The sequence below is a fragment of the Aptenodytes patagonicus genome, chromosome 26 (assembly GCF_965638725.1).
Source record: "Aptenodytes patagonicus chromosome 26, bAptPat1.pri.cur, whole genome shotgun sequence".
In the NCBI taxonomy this organism is placed as follows: Eukaryota; Metazoa; Chordata; class Aves; order Sphenisciformes; family Spheniscidae; genus Aptenodytes; species Aptenodytes patagonicus.
Window position 1 is genome coordinate 707,200 of NC_134974.1, and position 17,743 is coordinate 724,942.

Consider the following 17,743-nt stretch of genomic DNA (forward strand, 5'->3'; position numbering starts at 1 on the left):
TAAAGAAGTGAAGGCAAGTTTCATTGCCCCCATGTACACCAGTCACACTGTACCTGTGGATATTGTTTATTTAAAGAGATGCCGGCTACTAAAATGGAAACAAAACAATCACGCATGACACAGGTGAACAGTATAGTTGCACAATAAACTTTACAGCTGCATTGTAGTACTAGAGCAAATTTGAGTTGTTCCGTCAGAAAAATCTTCAATTCCCCCCAACCAGGCTCTAACGCACTTTGTTCCACAATTCCACAAAACACCAACACAGAAGAAAACCCACACAGCCTGTTCAGACTAGACAGTTAAACTTCCAGCACGTGTTGCTCATCCACTCCCATCCCTTTTTTCTCCAGAGACAAGCGTACCCATTGCCCTTAACGCATGCCTACGCTACTCCCTCCGTTATTTAAAACTCCATTTCTCAGTCAGCAAGAAGATGATCACTCAGTATGCTAGTGTTTTATAAAGCCATGCTTATTTTTTTCCCCCTTTCAAAACAGCTCTCCGTTTTCTGGGGAAAAAAACCAGCAAAAAACCCCCAAAAAACCACCAAAACACAAACCAACCAAAAAACACCTACACTAACAATGTGTAGTAAAAGGTATCACAGTTTACAGTACTTTATTTCTCTTTCCAAAGCTATCAGTTTTTCAGCAAATACAAGATATATGGAAGTGGCCTAAAGCAACATTAATATGGTTGTGAACGCCTCTTATAACCAAGATGTGGTATTTATCTGAATGCTCAAAAACCATGGAAAGAGTTTGACTTGACAGTGGTGCACGATTGCACCATAAAAAAAACCAACCACCACTCTTAAAAAACCCACACAAATAGACTACTTACGATTAAGGATTGTCCCTTGCGACTCTGCCCAGTTATCACACTGCAAAAATCTGAGTTCACTTGTGTCTTACAACAGTGTGCATACTTGAAATAAAAAAAAGTACCATTTTTCCAATGCAAGAGAATGTGCAAGGGCAGACCGGTGTTCACAAACCGCCCAGTGAAGGAATGTTTGCTTCAAACAGGCAAGCGATGAAGATTTCTTTTCAGCTAGCTTTCTGTAACAAGGTCTCATCCTACAGCAGTTTGAGCAAGATGACCATGAAAGAGAGAATGCTCCCCATACCGAAATCAAGAGCAAGACATCTGAACTCTGAGTAATATTCTCTGGAGGATGCACCGAATATCGGGAGAACTTGCATGTGTTTAATCACACTACAGTTTATAAAAAAAAAAAAAAAAAAGAGACTTTTACCAGAAAGGCAGCATGGTTTCTACTGGAAAACAAAGGGAGGCAAATGTTCCTGTGCCTCTGTTGGGCAACAGCATGCACAAGCTCACACCAGAACAATCATCCAGCTCCCAATTTCCAACGTGGTCACTCTGACAGATGCAAAGGCACCTCCGGGTGCAAAGAAAGGGTCGCTGAAATCCATCTCTGAACCAACAACCCATTCCTCCATCCCTGAGCCAAAGACCTACCCAGAACCTCCTCAGTGCAACTGGACAGACACAAAATCCACTTGCCCTCTAAATACAAAACAGCGAACACACACGTGAAGACCACTTACTTGTGCCATCATCCGGCTCAAAGCTGCCAGTGTTGTTCCACGTGTTGTTGCTATTCCCGTAGTTCTCATCCGTGCCGGCTGGCTCGGCATAGTCAGCTGGGTTGAAAGTTCTGTAAGAAATATGAGGATGGAAATTTTTACTCCCTCTCCCTAAGCATTTTAAAAGCAACTGATTTTATTCAGACCACGACACATCTCAGAGTCTCAAAAGACAGTTCTCTCAGCAGAGGGATGCTTCAGCTACACCAGCCATTCCAAATTTAAGTTAGCATGATGCAGTTTTGGCTTTATTAAGAAAAAAAGGAAAAATCGGAACACAAATGGCTGATGCAAACAGTACTATTCATGCACAAAGACTTTTATTTTTGCTGTGGTTTGTACCAGTGAAACTTACCCCATGCCTTGGGCAGAAAATCTCCCCCCTCGCCTTCCAGAGCCACCTGTAAAATATACACACATGCACTGCTGAGCATCTCTCCTGGCTCTGCATCACTGGGAAAGAAACATTTGAACAACATGTGGAATTCTGATGCCCAGAATATGAAAGTGGTGAGGATCTTCCCAAGCTGATGGGATTTCCAGCAATGTCTTTATATGTATGGGAATGACCTCAGCTGGCTGGCAGTATAATTAGCAATGCATGATTCCAGGCTCAGATGAGGTTTCCAGCTGGCACAAACCGTAAGTACCGGACCCCAGGTTCCGATTTCTGCAGTGTGTGTCCTCAGCAACAATTCCTGAGCAGCACAGATTTTGTGGAAAAATGAATTTCTGCTGCTGAGTATTTAAAAACCAAGCCAAGCGTTTGCACAGCAATGGTGCTCAGACACACACGTGCAAGAACAAGGAGTATCCAGATTCTGTTGCTAACAGGCAATTGGCCCACCTGCCACATAGTCACTTCAGTTTTTTTTGACTTCCCACCTCTATACAATAAAGCCCTATTTTTTTCCAACTCCACGGATGGGATGTAAGAACTAGATACTGTTTCGAGCATGCTCAAGATGGGGAAGCAACGTGTAGGCACTAAGTGTAAGCCTAAGAACAGAAAAATCAAGTACTTATTTTCAGTTTGGCAATTCCTCCCATAAAACAGGCTTTCAAACCTCATGGAGGGGATAGATATGCTGATGTAATTCTCCTCCCACCCCCTCTGACCTCAAACCCCATGTGTACCTCGGCCTCGGCCACGTCCCCGCCTCCCTCTTTCTGTGCCTCTTCCAGAAGATCCTCCACTCTTACCACCGTCTAGTCCATTCTCCTGGCCCCGAACTGAAAGACAGAACAATGCAAAGACCATTTCAAGATTCATTCTGCTTTAGGGAGGATACAAGACCACACCTCAAACACTGAAGCGCAGTGGCTGTGTGGGAGACCACACGGCCAAACACTCCCATAACTTCTTTTATTTAAGCTGATGGTATTGAGGGTATCACCCAAGGAATCATCTCAGACAGGGGACGTCAAACAGATTGCCACACACACAAGGATGGTTTTCCTCAGACGCATCTGCCCAAGAAGCTTTACTGACAGCTTTTATGCAGCACAAAGTGCCTCGGTGTGCACCGTGACAGTTACGGGGGTTATTAAAGGGCAGGTCCATACACTCTCTTCCACGGCTGGCACCTCGCCCCCGCCTCGGTGGCCCGCCACGTCGTCTGCTGAAATCCCGATCCCTCTCCCGGTTTTCTTTGCTTTCTTCACTGGGTTCTGTCTGTCCGCTCTCCTTCTGTCCTGAGACACCCTTCTTCTTCCCGACCATTTCCCAGGAATGCTGAAGGTTTGCAGAGGGGAAAGAAGTTAATCATAGTTTGATCGATGCAAGATACAAACACACATATATTTAAACATGCTACAGGGAATATAACAAGGGTCTCCAGAAAAATGGTTTCCAGCCTAATTTTTTTTTTTTTTTTTTTTTTTAAGAAGAGTCTATCAGCCTACACACAGTACAGATTCTTCCTTCAAGGAAAGCTTTCTTACAGCTGACTGGCATGCCGTTTGAGGTAACAGGAGATGAGTTATTCTATTTCTGCAAAGATCTACTAAACCTCTTAAATAGGGTGAGCATAATACTTACTGAAGTTCGAAGTGTGGATAAATTTACCCTGTTTAGGGGAAAAAAAAAGCCCCTACCATTTCATATAGGTCACTGTTTTGGGGAGCTCTCAGAATAACCCAGGTAAATGTTCCAAAGTGCTCTGCAGTCAACATTCTCTCAGATGCAGAGTAATTTAACAAAACCCCTCCCCTAAATGGCAGCTCACAGCGAGAGGAGCATCACAGAATTTATCCAACAGGCAAGTTCAAGTCATCCCAAATTCAACTGTAAGAAGTTAAGCATGCCTCCAGCTTACTGCTGTGGGCCTGCATCGGTTTATCTTATGACAGTCTGCAGTGGTTTCATACTCTTAAACTGATGCTGCACACTGTTAGAACAATTAAAAATAGTCACAAGTCATTGACAAAGACCTGAAAACATAACTGGCAGACAAGTAAACAGCTGGTTTTGGATGGCAGCATGGAGGGACAGTGACAAAAAACCCATAGAGGCACAAACTGCCTTCAAGCCCAAGGCTTCTGAAGTCTCTCTCCATCGGTATCAGGCTCAGAAGGAAATTTAGGAAAATATTTACTTTGAATACTGTAATTTTAAGCTAAATCTAACCCAATGCTAAGATCACGCCAGCTCCTTTACCGTTTGAAATACGGTACATTATGAGTAACTAGCACAGCAGGTGAGCTGTCTTCATCAGCACGGGATTATCTGAGCAATTAGCAAGTCTGTTTCTTATCAGAAAATCCCCTTTACGAGATTGCTGCGCAAGCTGAATCCAGGCCAGAAGCAGCTCCAAGACCGTCGACCAATTACAGTGCAGACACGGCCTGCGCTCAGTGCTGCGGGTACCAGCCCGCAGGCCCCCCACGGCACTGCAGGCTGGAGAAGTGGCAGGCACTCGAGGTCTTTGCTCTGCCAACTCTGTTTCTGCCTCTACAAGTCTCCTGCAGTAGCCGCGCCTTGCCCTGCAATCTCACACCGCTGGGCGTTTCAGCTGCTCGAATAAAGTGGGTACTGCTACATAATGCAGTTTGCTGCACACTATCCTGGCTGCTATTTTCATGAGCAACGTGTTTATCTAGGAAATGCAATTGTTGTGATAGCAGGAGTTTGTCGTTTAACTCGAAGCTGCCGGTTACAAGGGATGTGGAAGAAAATACAGTCACGGCAGAGCTTTGCCTCAATAATGCACATTCGTATCATCCCCCTTTCTAAAAGCATTTTCCAACAGCTATTTTGTTCAGTTGTCAATGGAAAGGGCTCTCTAAAAGCCAGGAAGAACCCTTACATGTGCTGAACTGAACTTGGCCGGTGCCAAAGCCAGCAAAGCACCTGATATTGGGGAGCAGCTACGTTACACAGAATACAGTCTGAGCTGTCCAGCTCACCCATCTACACTCAGGGTTAATAATGAGGAAAAAAATAAGCTAATGCGTAATATTCTGAAGTGATATTTACAGCCTCAACTCTACAAAGAGTTGAGTCTGCTTCAGCCAAACCAGGGTTCTGGGAGGATACATTTGATCAGCGGCAGTTTGGAAGGATCTGATATTCGTAGACTTTTTACTGGGCTGTAACAGAACTTCTGTCTCTGCTGTCTTTGTCATAAAATGAATGACATCCCACACACCAGGCAGAAGGTTCCTCCTAAGCAAGCGCTCGCTTGTTCTCAGAGCTGACTTTGGCTTGCCTGAGACAGGCACCTGCATGAGTGACAGCAGTCGAGCCTAACTCCACAGAAAACAGACAGCAAAAAGACCCTCAAAAACGTGGCATGGGCAGCAGCACACAACACTAATAAGTGAATGTTTAGGGCCAGAGACACAAAACTGCATTACTCTAACAGAAATGAACCACAGCTGACACATACCTGCCTTTCAACACAGGTCACTCAGCCCTCATGGGAGAAGATACAGGTCACACTGCCGTCACAGCAGTGTGAAAGCTTATACAGACACCACTGTACTGTTGTCAAAGTGCTTGGATTCAAAAGGCATGTGAAGTAAATGATTTATTGCATTTTCCCCTCTATTCCTTTGGGCCTGCTGGCCACACTCATATTCTGTGCAAGTCTATAGACAGCAGTGTTAAGAAGCCAGGACACAATCACACTTTACATGCTACTTGTGGAACTAGTCAGTCATTTTGGCTCTCGTTATCTAGACATTACTGTATGTCTTGTCTCCAAATATGCAGTTACACTGAACTAGGCCTCACCAGATTCACAGGACCCAATCCTACCGTGTCCGGATTGCCCTCCAGCAGCACGTTGATGGCTCTGTTAACATCTCCATTGCAGTCATGCAGAGCAATCACACACTCATCCTGGTTCTTGCCTGTGATGTCGATCAGCTGTAGAGAAGACACCACCACAGTCAGCATGTTCCAAACCAAGAAGGCACCAAAATCTCTACAGATCTCTTAGGAGGCAAGCAAGTTGAATCCCAAACCAGAAATCCTACAAAGAAATGTCAGGGTTTGGGATTCTCCTGAGCCTCCTCAGCTTAATTACGTCCCCTCAACGAGAAGTAACTGAGGGTGGGAATTTCTGAGTTACAATTGTTTCACTACAATCCAACCTACAGCCTCCTTTCCTCAGAATAACACCGCTCCCTGCATTCTGGGGCTCAACACGGCAGGCACTAGAGCCCCTGAAAAACAAGCCAGTCCAAGGAAATTCAGGGAGCAGCCAGCCGCATCCCTCCCACCCCCTGCAGCATTCACAGTACTCTCAACAGTGGTCTTGCCTTCCCGTCAGGGTTCACCCTCACTTTCCACACTCACTTGTTTCACCTTCTCCTCAAAGTCAGCGTCGTTGTGGTCCGAAATCATCTGTGCAAGTCGAATCTGTTCCGCGGTGGCCTAAAAGAAATCGAATGGAGAGAGAGAGAGAGAGAGCACGGTTAGAGTGGCACATTTCCAACAAACCTTCCTGCAAAGGCCACACCACTTCCCTGAGATCTCTGGAAAGGAATTGATATGATGAAGAGGAGGCGCAAACAAGGGTCAGAAAGAGGAAAGCTTCAGAGAGAAAGTCAGACGGAAGAGGAGTGAGCGAGGGGAGTCTGGAAGAAAGGGACATACCGCTGGATGGCCTCGTGGCACCGGGTGAGCAACAATCACCTAAACTATGTCCATCTTGAGGCAGACCTTACCACCACCAGAACATCAAGACCCACTGCAGGCAGCTTCTCAGCCACTCGCGTTCATGAAAGTGAACAGGGAATGGTCAGATGGAAGTGAAAACAAATCTCAGCCCCGGCTCCTGCTCGGAGGCACCAATGCGGAAACCCCACCATCAGTGGCTGCCCAATTAACCTGGCTCTGCAAGCAGCACCCTGTAGCACATGGGAAGTTCATTAGGCCAAGCCCAGTCGTTAGCGCTGGGCCAGGCAGGAGTGCCAGGTCTCCACCTCCAAGCTAACTGGTTTCCATGGACGCTGCCCTTACCTGCGGCCGCTGCTTGTGCTGTGTCTGGCTCTGTGTCTGTGTCTGCTCCCAGTTCCCCCGGGCTCGGTTAGTGCCCACCGATGTCATCATTTACAGTATATACAAATAACAGTATTTACAAGGTAGAACTCTGTGGTGCGTCAGGGGAGAAGAGAGAACAGACTGTTAGAAACCGAAAACAAAAGGCAGCACCAAGACTGAACGATCGCATGGACGAGGCAGCCAGTAAAGCTGTCGCGGGCCCCCACCCTCCCCGCTGCTTCCCCAAAAGCCACGGCAGGCCAGCCTACCATTTCCACGTGCCCCCAAGACAAAAAGGTCACTTGTACTTCTCGAGGTTTCTCCACCACTACCATGGTGGAGCACTCTGAATGAAACATCACCTGCATCCAGGTGGGAGCAATTGGGACCCAGGAGCAGAACCAGGTAAAGGGTTTAACAGCTCACTGCTAAAACACAAGTGTGTGAGTGGGCACAGATTTGCCATGACTAAGAGGCTACGGCGATCAACTGGACCAAGGAACACTTGGAAAAAAGCTCTAAAGAAACTTCACTTTGAGAGCAGAACATCTCAGAGCCTCAGACACATCAGCTACTTCCCCTTCTCCTCTCCTGCCTTCAAAGCAGGGCAGGGGAAGCAAAAACGCTCCAGGTTTGTGGGATATTGTTTTAAAAAAGATACCGCCCTTGTAGAACCGCCTATTTTTGCTTGCTTCAATTATTCCCCAGAACTGGAAATACTAAGTTTTCTTCTACTGAATGTTCTAGATGAAAAAACTACCAAAAAAGTGAACTAAATGTCAACAAGGAATAACAGCCAGTAATGTTGTTAGGTAACTGCTTGAGGCAAAAAAATCCCAGTAAGAGTTCAGGCCATGGAGCGTCCAAAGCAAGTGGAGTTTTATAACCTCACACCGGGCTTCAGGGGAAGAGCCCAAGCTGGATAGTTAGAACGGGATCAGCACCGAGTAGTTTTACCCTGCCTATTGTCTCCCAGACATGAGGGATGCCAGGCACATCCCACGGTACTTGGCAGGACTTGCTACTTCTGAGCCCCCGAAATCTCAATAATTGCAAACTTCACATTTTTGGATTTCATTAACAAGACTGCAATGCCTTCCCCCAAAGCAGCAGGGTCTGCTCCAGGTGCTGCAGGCAGGTGCTCGGGACAGGGGAAGGAGCCCCAGACAGAGAGTAAGAGCGGGGAGAAAACCCAAGCAAGAAAATCTGACCTGCAGTATATGATCTGAAACATTGCTTGTGAACACCAACGTGGCAGCACAGAGCAAGACCTGGCGTACAAAGTGGGGAAAGCTCAGAAGCAGCATCAGCCAACAGCCCTGTAGGACCTGGGGAGTCTTGTCAAAGTCCATAAGCAGAGGCCTCAACCAGGCTGAGAAACCTTTCCCCAAGAGCATGGAGACCCTAACATCACCTTCGCGCCATGGCTCGATGCACATGCCACCGCTCCTGCTCCCATCAGCATCTAGTGTTTGTTTGTAGGCAAGTTTTCAAATGCAATTGCTCCCGCAGCTTCCCACAAAACCTCAAAAGTTTGCACTTTGGGGCCACCCGTGCCTCACGGTAACTTAAAAACACAGTTTTCCAGCTATACAGTGCCAAGGTGTCTTATCAGGAAACAATCCAAGCTACCTGTCCCGGTCACCAGGAGCCCCCGAGGTGCGTGTGACACTGAGCAGGTTTAAGGAAGAGCACCAAGCCTGGGCTTCACCCAAGACAAAGCCTCCTGGGCTACACAGCCATCCCTCCCTCCCGCGCTCCACGCAAGTTCCTTCCCCACGGTATTTATTTTCACTCTCCACCACTACGTCTCTTCCAGTTCTAAGTGTTTCACGCACAAACAAGTTGTTATATTAAACCAATTTGGCAGCAGAACTGCAGGCCCAGAGGGAAGCAATCCTGTGCGTTTGCAGTAACTTAATCTGCAGTTTCAATAGGATACAGTTCCAGCAGTCTGCTGCCCCGAACCTTTGTGCAGTGGCTGGGCATTGTTCAACAGCTGCCACGCTCCGCTCTGCCCAGCTGCATTTCTGCCACAATTAAATCATGATTATTTCTTCTTCAACATGCAAAAACCACACGACAAACATCTATTATAGAGAGATCAGCCAGGCCCCGATCCTGCTAAGACCATTGGGTAAGCGGGCGTCCCCACACAACACCCCACGTGCTGTATTGAGGGAAGAGGACTCGGCTGCTAATAATTTATTCCTCAATCGTGTAACTTCAGTACAGCTCACGGGCAACATTTAACTGCAAATCTTGGTTATCCCGACACTTCAACTGGCCCTGCGCGGAAGTAACAATAATATGAGTTTACCAGTTCAAAGCAGTTTTCATTAAAAGTGTTTTATCCCCCTTTCCGACACACCCCCCCCCGCCCCCAAGAGCAAACCCATATATATTCACCAAGAGGGATGTAATAAAAAAGGGCAACTCCAGCCAAAGCAAATCACGGCTGATCCACACCAGAGAAACAGCGTTAAACGGGGCCAACGCTTATGTTTCAAGACAACAGGAAAGTGATGCATTCATACAGGATTGAGGGAAAACAAGAAGCTTCACGGCTACAGGTTACAACATCTTTTCTTCAAAGAAGCTGCAAGTAAATGTGACATGCTTTGGCATCACCCCTTTTCCTTTTCAGACTACACGGCTACTCGCGTTCCATGACTAGAGAGGAGAGAGTCTCGGCTACACGAAACATGAAGTGCAGAGTCTCCAGAAAAAGAGGTGATACAGAAACGTAACGAACTGTTTATTTTATTAGAAATTTCAGGTAAGTTACAATTTTAGAACAAGGATCTGTCGGTCACATCCGCTATCCCCGGCTGCGTCAGACCTGCCAGCACATCCAAGCCTCAGTTTCCCTTATCTGTTAATACAGAAAATTGGTATTTCCATCCCCCTCCGACAAAGCTTAATGAACACGTGCAGAAGGCTCCCAAGCTCCAAAGGAAAGGACCACAGAAGGCAAAGCATTCAGAAAGATTTTCCTGCAACGTGGGGCAGAACAAGCACCCGAAGGAGCCCGACGCGGGGGGCTGGTTTATCAGTGTTATGGTTTTTCCTCCGGAGCAAACACGTTGCAGCTGCAAACTGAGTAACTCCCATGTGCGCAGAGTACAAGATTTTGGGGGGATGCCCCCGGATATGCCATCAGAGACCCCAGTTTGGCGTCGATGTGCAGCACTTTATGGGGAAGACCCACCGGCCGGTGCCGCTGCGTCCAGGGGCACGCAGAGTGCCCCAAACCGGCACGGAGGCAGGCGCCACGCATAGGACCTCGAGCCGGGCACACGCTCGCGGGCCGGGATTGCTCCAGGACCACCAAACCGGCATCGCCCGGGAATTTTGCGCGGGCCGCCGGAACCCGCGGCAGGGCCCGCCCCGCACCGAGGGGCCGCCGGCGGTAACGGCCCCCAGGGCGCTGCCGAAGAAAGGGTGCCGCAGGCGGGCCCGGTCGCACGCGAGGAGCCCCGAGAGCGCGGCGGTAGCGGAGCGGCGCGGCCCCCATTGTTACCGCCGGCAGCGGCAGGGCCGGGCGGGCCCCGGGAGCACGGCAGGGCCGCAGCCGCCCGGTCCCGCGGCCCAGCAGGCCCGGCGGCCCAGCCCGCGGCACACAATGGGGGCGAGCGGCCGGAGGGGGGGGCGGAGGGGGCCCGCGGGGCCGAGCGGGAGCCCCCGCGGCGGCGCGGAGCCAGGCCGGGCCCGCACCCGGGAGGCGGGCGAGCGCGGGCCGCTTCCGCCCTCATGGCCGCGGCCGCCATTCCCCCCCCTCCGCCCGCCTCCGGCCCGCCCGCCTCCAGCCCGCCCTCACCTGCGGCGGCCGCGCGCTACGCCAGCCCCCGGCTGCGGCCCGGCCCACTAGGCCGCGCGGGGCCCGGCGGCAGCGGCGGGGCGCGGCGGCCGCCCCCGGAGCGGCGCGGCGGGGCCGAGCGGGCGGCGGCGGGGCCGGGCGGGCCGAGGGGCGCGCGACGGCAGCGGGGCGCGGAGGGGGGCGGGATTTAAAGGGGCCGCGCGCAGTTACCGGAGCCGCCGCCGCCTCCGCGCAGCCAACTTTACCTGGGTCTCACCACACTGACAACTACCAGCGGCGCCCGCCCCCATCACGTGACGAGGGCGCGGGGGCGGGGCCAGCCCGGCTTCACCCACGTGACGCGCGGGGAGGGGGGGGGGGGGTGGGGGGCGCTCTCCTGGTGGCACACGCGTGTGACGCGCCGCGGCGCGCCGCCGCGCGGCGCGTGAAGAGCGGCTCCCCTCCCGGTCACGTGGTGGGGGCGCGGAGCGGCTTCGGCGGCCGCCATGTTGTGCGGCCTCGGGCCGGGCCGGGGATGGCGGGGGCCGGCAGCAACTGGCTCTCCGGGGTCAACGTGGTGCTGGTGATGGCCTACGGCAGCCTGGTGAGCCGGGCGGGCGCGGGGCGGCCCAGGTGGACAGGGACGGGCTCGGGTGTCCTGGGGGCCGGGCCTGACGTGTCCAGGGGGCCGGGGCCCCCGTGGAACCCGGCCCGGGGTGTCCGGGGGGGGCTCCTGTGAGGCCGATCCTGGGGTGTCCGTGGGGCCACTGTGAGGCCCATCCTGGGGTGTCCGTGGGGCTCCCGTGGAGCCGGGATGTCCGTGGGGCTGGGCCTGGGATGTCCACGGGGCCTCCATGAAACCAGGCCCGAGGTGTCCGTAAAGCTCCAGTGAGACACGTCCCAGGGTATCCGTGGGGAACTCCCGTAGAACCAGACTCGGGGCCCTCACAGGGCTGGGCCGGAGTTCCCATGGCGTCCTGGCGCCTGTGGGGCAGGGAGAGAACGTGAGTAGGAGCCTCTCTGGAGGCTGGGGTGTTTGTGGGGCTGGCCTGGGTGTCCATGGGGCTCCTGATGGGCTGAACAGGAACCCTTGTGCTTGCCAGGTTTGGGGGGGTCTGTGGGGCCCCGTGGTTGCTCGGCCTGGGGTGTCCATGGGGTTGGGAACAGGGTGTCAGTGGGGCTGGGCCCAGGCTGGCCGTGAGACCCCCCTGGAGTGCCGCTCAGTGTGCCTAACCCCCATCCCTGCTGTGGCACTCCAGGTCTTCGTGCTGCTGTTCATCTTTGTGAAACGCCAGATCATGCGCTTCGCCATGAAGTCCCGCCGTGGCCCCCACGTGCCTGTTGGACAACACGCGCCCAAGGTGGGTGCGCACGGGCCCGCGGTGGGGACGTGCCCTCCCTCCCCTGCGCCCACGGACCCATCCGTGCCCGGAGGGGCAGGCAGGGTCTGCTTCAAAATGGGACAATTCCAGGAGCTGCCACCTCGGTGTGGTGGTGGGCAGCTAGAGAGGGAGCAGGTTTATTTCAGGGGGCCCCCAGGACATGACTGTTATCATCCTTGTGATCCCACAAACAAAGCGAGTACTCTGTAAATGTTGTTTTGGGTTTTTTTCGTGCTGTGCAGGATTTAAAGGAAGAAATCGACATTCGACTGTCAAGGGTGCAAGACATCAAGTACGAGCCCCGGCTGTTAGCTGAGGACGACAGCAGGCTTCTGCAGCTGGAGACACAAGGTACCCTCTCTCACTGCGTGTCAGAGGCCACCAGAGACACCGTCCAGTGCTTGTCCCGCTACAGCAGGTCGTTCCCTGGGGCCGAGTTGTGTCACTGGCCTCTCTTGTTGGCTGTCCCATTGCAACATTGCGTTTGGCGAGCCAACACGAGATGGTGTCTCTGCACTCTGCTCCTGTCCGCTTTTGCCACCTCCCTCCTGCTGCCAAGTTTTGCAGAGATTTCAGTTTGGGTTTTCTCTTTGCCAGGCTGCTATAACTACCTGTACCGGATGAAGGCGCTGGATGCGATCAGAACATCTGGTAAGGGAGCTCAGGGCAGGAGTGGGAGGGCAAGGGTGGAGAGAGACCGTGTGTGGAGGAAATAAGGGTGCGGTGCGTCAGCCAGCAGCCTCGTGATAAGGCTCAAGGTCCTCTTTTGGGAATAGCAGTCACTTATCCTGCCCAGGGCTGGCGGCCTGAGGGTCCTCTCTGCTCAGTCAGCAAAAGGAGGCAACAGATCTGGTGGGAAGTTTAACTAGCTGCCAACTTCTGATGTTGTCTGCAGGTGAACACAAGCATTTTGACCTGCGCTTCAGCCAGTTGTCTTGTGCCTTTTTATTTTCCAGAAATCCCATTTCACGCAGAGGGCCGGTACCCAAAGTCTTTAATAGGGAAGAACTTCTGTGCCTATCTGCTGGAACTGCGGAATTCCAGCACCTCCTTCAAAGGCATCCGCAAAGCCTTGATCGACACCTTGCTGGATGGGTATGAGAGTGCCCGCTACGGCACTGGGGTAAGCACCAGCACTGCGTTGCCAGGCCCCTGCAGCAGCGCAGGGGGATGTTCCTGCGCTCCAGTCTGACAGCTGGAGTGAGGTCGCACTGTAACCTCACTGGGTTTTCCACGGTCTTTTCTGTTTGCATCCAGGTCTTTGGGAAACCAGAATATCTGCAGTACCAGGATGCTCTGAACGAGCTGGCAAACATGTAAGTGTTAGTGCCTGGGTGTGTAGGTGGGGTGCAGTGGTGGCTTCTTGGGTCCCAGCAGCCCGTTGTGGAGGTATGAACAGAGATGGGTTTTGGGGCAAAACTCAGCCTCTGAGACATGGGCTGTTTACGCCTGTCCGTCCTTCCAGGTTTACTTACTCCTTACAGCCCGTCTCTTTTTGGGTTTGTTACTTGGTCACAGTCCATGTTCCTGCTTGTGCTGGCTGCTTTGAGCCAGGGACCTCGCACGAGCTCCAGGCCTGGCACCTGCAGAAGCGCCAGCCTTGGTTTTCAAAACCGCAGTGAGCACTGTCGTCCTGAGGGCAGATCTGCCTTGTGTCAGACAGAAGGGCGTGATGGTCGAGCAGCTCCTCTGGGGAGGGCAGCAGCTGTGATGGTGCCTCTCCTCTCCCTGCAGGACCAAGGCCCGGGGAGGCAGCAGCCAGCGGCAGCACCAGTCAGCAGCGAAGGACCTCACCCTCTCCCCTGAAGTCTCCAACCCCGCCACCATCCAGGTCACCTACCTGCCTTCCAGCCAGAAGAGCAAACGTGCCAAACACTTCCTGGAGCTGAAGAGCTTCAAGGACAACTACAACACACTGGAGAGCACCCTGTGAGCCGCACAGAGAGCACTGCTCTGGGGACCTGCCATGAGCAGAGCCCCTTGCTGGGTGCAGCTGGTGTCACGGGCAGGTTTTGGCCACAGTTTGGCGTGCAGGCAGTGTTGGGAGGAAGCAGCTGCGCTCTTGGGTCTCCCTCTTGCACAACGTTGGAGATCATCACTTGGTGGAGGCTCCGTTTCAGCTGGTGGAGCTCGGCCCTTGCCAGGAGCCCGTTTCAAAGCAGCATGCCTGCCTGCTGAATCCGGAGGGGATCGGCCTGTGCAGCCTCCTCTGTGGCAGGCTTGGGGACGTGCTTCAGGCTTGAGGCTTTTGAGTCTGGCAATGTCTTGGAGCCCTGGCCCTGTGAATAAACTCTGATTAGCTTTAGCTTATTTATAAAAGACATCGACCCCAGCCGGTGCTCTCCTCCACTTGTCCTCTTTCCCCATGATGGCCGGCGGGGCTGATGCTGTCTGTCTGTCTTGTCTGTGTGGGTCTCGGGCTCTGGAGCCACTCATCTGTTCTTTCCAAAGGGTGAATGCTCTTCTTTTCCCTGTGGCACCATTGCTGCCTGCTACTCTGAGCCAGGCATGCCCAGGCTGCCTGTGTGCCCGGGCTGTGCACCAGGGTGCCTGGACAGAGTGTAAATAGTTTGGTGGCCAGTTCTCAGCTGCCGTAGCTGAGGTCCCTCTTTGGGCTGTGGTTTTTACTCTTTCTCCTGCAACTGGGCATTTGGGGACGTCTCGGGCAGACAAATACCAGCTTCAAACGTCCTGTCTGTCCTGCCAAGGGGGTGTTTCCTCCCACTCTCACCAGCGCCTCACGTGCCAGCAGCTGCCGAGCCCCCGGGGGTGAAAGCTCGCAGCCCCCAACTTGACGTCTGTGTCCTGCCAGGCCAACGGCAGCACCTGCTGCTCGCCAGTCACTGCAGCGTGTACCGCATGGGGCGGGGACCCCTGCCCCTCGCCTGGGCCTCTGCACCAGTCACTGCAGCGTGTACCGCACGGGGTGGGGACCCCTGCCCCTTGCCTGGGCCTCTGCACTCTTTTTAACTGCTGTTTAATAAAATGACAGTTACCCTGAGCAGGATGCATGCCATCAGCCTCTGACTGCGGGGAGCCCTTCCCTGCCAGATTCAGGACCATCCCTGTGCTGCTGCCACAGTAGCTGGGATGCTGTTAATGGTGTGGCTGGTGCAGAGGGTGGTTGCGGGGTCCCTGTGGCACCAGCAGTGGCAAGCGGCCAGACGCCCTTGCTGTGGCAGGAGATGGGGGCAGGGGCAGGGGTTGGGGAAGTGGCTGTCCTGGGGCTTCCGGCAGCAGTTGAGGACAGCGGGGCACAACGTCCCCCTCATGCGGGTTAAACCCCGGACCCTCCAAATATGTTGCTTTGGTTGCAGGTCCTGGCAAAGGGGAGCGCCTGTGCAAGGCTGCTGGAGAGGTGGAGCCGGCAAAGGGAGCCCCAGGGGCTGAACCCCCTGTGCTGGGGGGCAGCAGGCGAGGGGGAGCCCTGGCATGGGGCGAGCTGGGGCCCAGCCCTGCGGGCAGGCTGGGGGAGCAGGTGCTGGTGTCCTCCTGGCACCGTCCTGCCCACCTCATGTCCCCACAGCTGTGGGCAGGTGGCCGGGGGGCACCCACAGTGCTGGGAGAGGATCTGGGACACGGCCCGCGGGACGCTGCAGCAGAGCATGGAGTTGGAGCTGCACCTTGCCAGCAAGGAGCAGATGGTGGTGAGGCCAGGCATGGGTTAGGCATGGCCGGTTGCACCCAGCCCTGTGCCGCCAGGGTTGGGTGCCTGCCTCATCCTGCTCCAGTACCACATCTTGGGGGACCATGCCTCCCAGCGCCGGCAAGTCAGGGGGGATGATGGGGTTCAGCACCAGCTCCTGTGCCCAGCAGGTCCACCAAGCTGCCCTGCACCGGCTCCTCCAGGACGAGCACCAGCGGGAGCTGTGCCAGCTTAGGAAAGCCTTCTACATGGAGTGTCTGTGAGTGCCCGACCTGGTGGGCTCAGCACTGGCCTGGCATCACCCAGCTTCCTGGCTGAGAATAAAACACGTTGAGCAAGACGGGGACTGTGTCTGCTTGTGTGCTGGGATGTGGGACAGCCCTGGGCGGAGGTGGAGGGAAGGGGCAGCCCAGCACGATCGCCGTGGCTGGGATCTGGCAATGTTGCCTGCAACCCTACACGTGCCAGATCCTGCACACGCGGTCCCAGCCATGGCCACGCCAGGAGATGGCAGCACGGCCAGTGTGCCTCTGCCAGCCCGGTGTGCTCTGCAGCTGGGTCCCGCTCCCGGCACGGGTCCCGCCGTGCATGCCAGCATCGGCCACACGCTCCTGTCCCCTGTGGCACGGTGCTCCTGGCCGTGCGGCACAACCCCGCAGCAGCAGGGAGAGGAGCCCGGCCGGGCTGGGTGCAATGCTCCCTGGCCCCGCTCACCGTCCGGGCACCCCTGAACACCCACCTGCTCCTTGATTGGGGGGCCCCATCCCCCACTTCTTGTCCCCGCTGCCTGCGCCCGACCTTGGTGTCTCCCGGCCCCAGGGCCCATCAGCGCCTGCCCTGGCTCTGCTTATTGACAGGGCTGGGGGCTGCTGGGCCGGCACTCCCCGCCCACGGCCCTTCATTAGCTCGGCTGTCGGGTTGCATCACATCAGCTGCTGCTGCACATGTGCCCCCGGCTCCCAGCACCGTGCTACCGCCACATGTGTCCCTGCTGTCCCCGCTGCCACCCTCCCCGCGTGGCCCTGCTGCCCTGCTGCTACCCCCATGGGGCTAGAGCCCCTGGTCCCCCAGCCCAGGCAGGCAGCGGGGCAGGGGCTGTGCCCCTGTCCCCCTGTAGCACTTGAGGCTGTGGCTGCCCCACGTCCTGCCCCATTGGCCCCCCAAAGTTTGGGTCTCTGCAGAGCCCCTGACACCATTCCCAAGGTCAGTGCATCCTGCTGTGGTGAAGCACCAGCATGGTGCGGGGAGACACATGGCCCCAGCACCCCCAGAGACCCTGTGTGCCCTCATGGCTGGACGCCACCGGCCAGGTCCCAAGGGCCACCCTGGAGTGGGTCTGGGGTCCTGTCTTTGTCACCCAGCTGTGCCCAGCATGGGGGAGCCACATCCGCATGAGTGATGGGGCAGGGCGACAGGTGGTCGCTGCCTCCGGCCGCCCAGCGGAGGGAATGCTTCCGTGGACAGGGGGTCCCAGCGGTTCCCCCAAAGCGAGGAGACAGGGACACAGGAGGAGGGGATGTGGGGCACAGCCCCCCCAGTGCCAGCCAGGCCTTGTCCTTGGGCAGGGTCACATGCAGCCCCTCAGTGGCGCAGAGCCCGCCAGGACGGGGCTGGCTCCCCGGTATTGATGGCCCCGCTAATGACGGCGGAGTGTGACCGGGGGCAGGAGCAGGCGGTGCGGGGCCATCGACCCATATCGACCGGCAGCGCTCAGCAGCAAGGGCACAGGGGTCTGCGGAGGGGGCAGGGGGACATCGATGTGTATAATTAATGGGAATGAGGCCACATGCGTGGGGCCAGAGTGCTCGC

General features: G+C 54.8%; 2 protein-coding genes across 14 annotated transcripts in view; one reads left to right on the top strand and one right to left on the bottom strand.

Moving 5' to 3' along the window:
• UBAP2L (ubiquitin associated protein 2 like) overlaps window positions 1-11,214 on the bottom strand; it is a 30,767-nt gene extending 19,553 nt beyond the window's left edge. For 11 of the 12 annotated variants that reach the window (XM_076360231.1, XM_076360229.1, XM_076360228.1 and 8 more), the window contains exons 1-8: window positions 11,173-11,214; window positions 7,087-7,216; window positions 6,421-6,498; window positions 5,878-5,988; window positions 3,183-3,351; window positions 2,754-2,849; window positions 1,972-2,017; window positions 1,578-1,687 (exon numbers count right to left, since the gene is read on the bottom strand). In XM_076360231.1, coding sequence (XP_076216346.1) covers window positions 1,578-1,687; window positions 1,972-2,017; window positions 2,754-2,849; window positions 3,183-3,351; window positions 5,878-5,988; window positions 6,421-6,498; window positions 7,087-7,176 — 700 coding nt within the window. In that variant the 5' untranslated portion in view covers window positions 7,177-7,216; window positions 11,173-11,214. The other variant, XM_076360220.1, reaches the window with a different exon arrangement.
• A 193-nt stretch (window positions 11,215-11,407) lies between these two features.
• On the top strand, window positions 11,408-14,292 carry LTAP1 (lipid transport auxiliary protein 1). 2 transcript variants are annotated; one of them, XM_076359955.1, is made up of 7 exons: window positions 11,408-11,510; window positions 12,166-12,267; window positions 12,531-12,639; window positions 12,886-12,939; window positions 13,245-13,411; window positions 13,546-13,604; window positions 14,023-14,292. In XM_076359955.1, exons 1-7 carry the CDS (start codon window positions 11,442-11,444, stop codon window positions 14,219-14,221), a joined length of 759 nt encoding a protein of 252 aa, XP_076216070.1. In that variant the 5' UTR covers window positions 11,408-11,441; the 3' UTR covers window positions 14,222-14,292. The 2 variants fall into 2 exon arrangements, with proteins under 2 accessions (XP_076216070.1, XP_076216071.1); XM_076359956.1 differs by lacking the exon at window positions 12,166-12,267.
• Window positions 14,293-17,743: the final 3,451 nt, after the last annotated feature.

Excerpts from the sequence above, each read along its gene's own strand:
- LTAP1 (XM_076359955.1), top strand. The coding sequence starts at position 11,442 with ATGGCGGGGGCCGGCAGCAACTGGCTCTCCGGGGTCAACGTGGTGCTG. Across the intron at positions 11,511-12,165 it reads TGATGGCCTACGGCAGCCTG|GTCTTCGTGCTGCTGTTCAT; the intron begins GTGAGCCGGGCG and ends GTGGCACTCCAG. Across the intron at positions 12,940-13,244 it reads GGATGCGATCAGAACATCTG|AAATCCCATTTCACGCAGAG; the intron begins GTAAGGGAGCTC and ends TTTATTTTCCAG.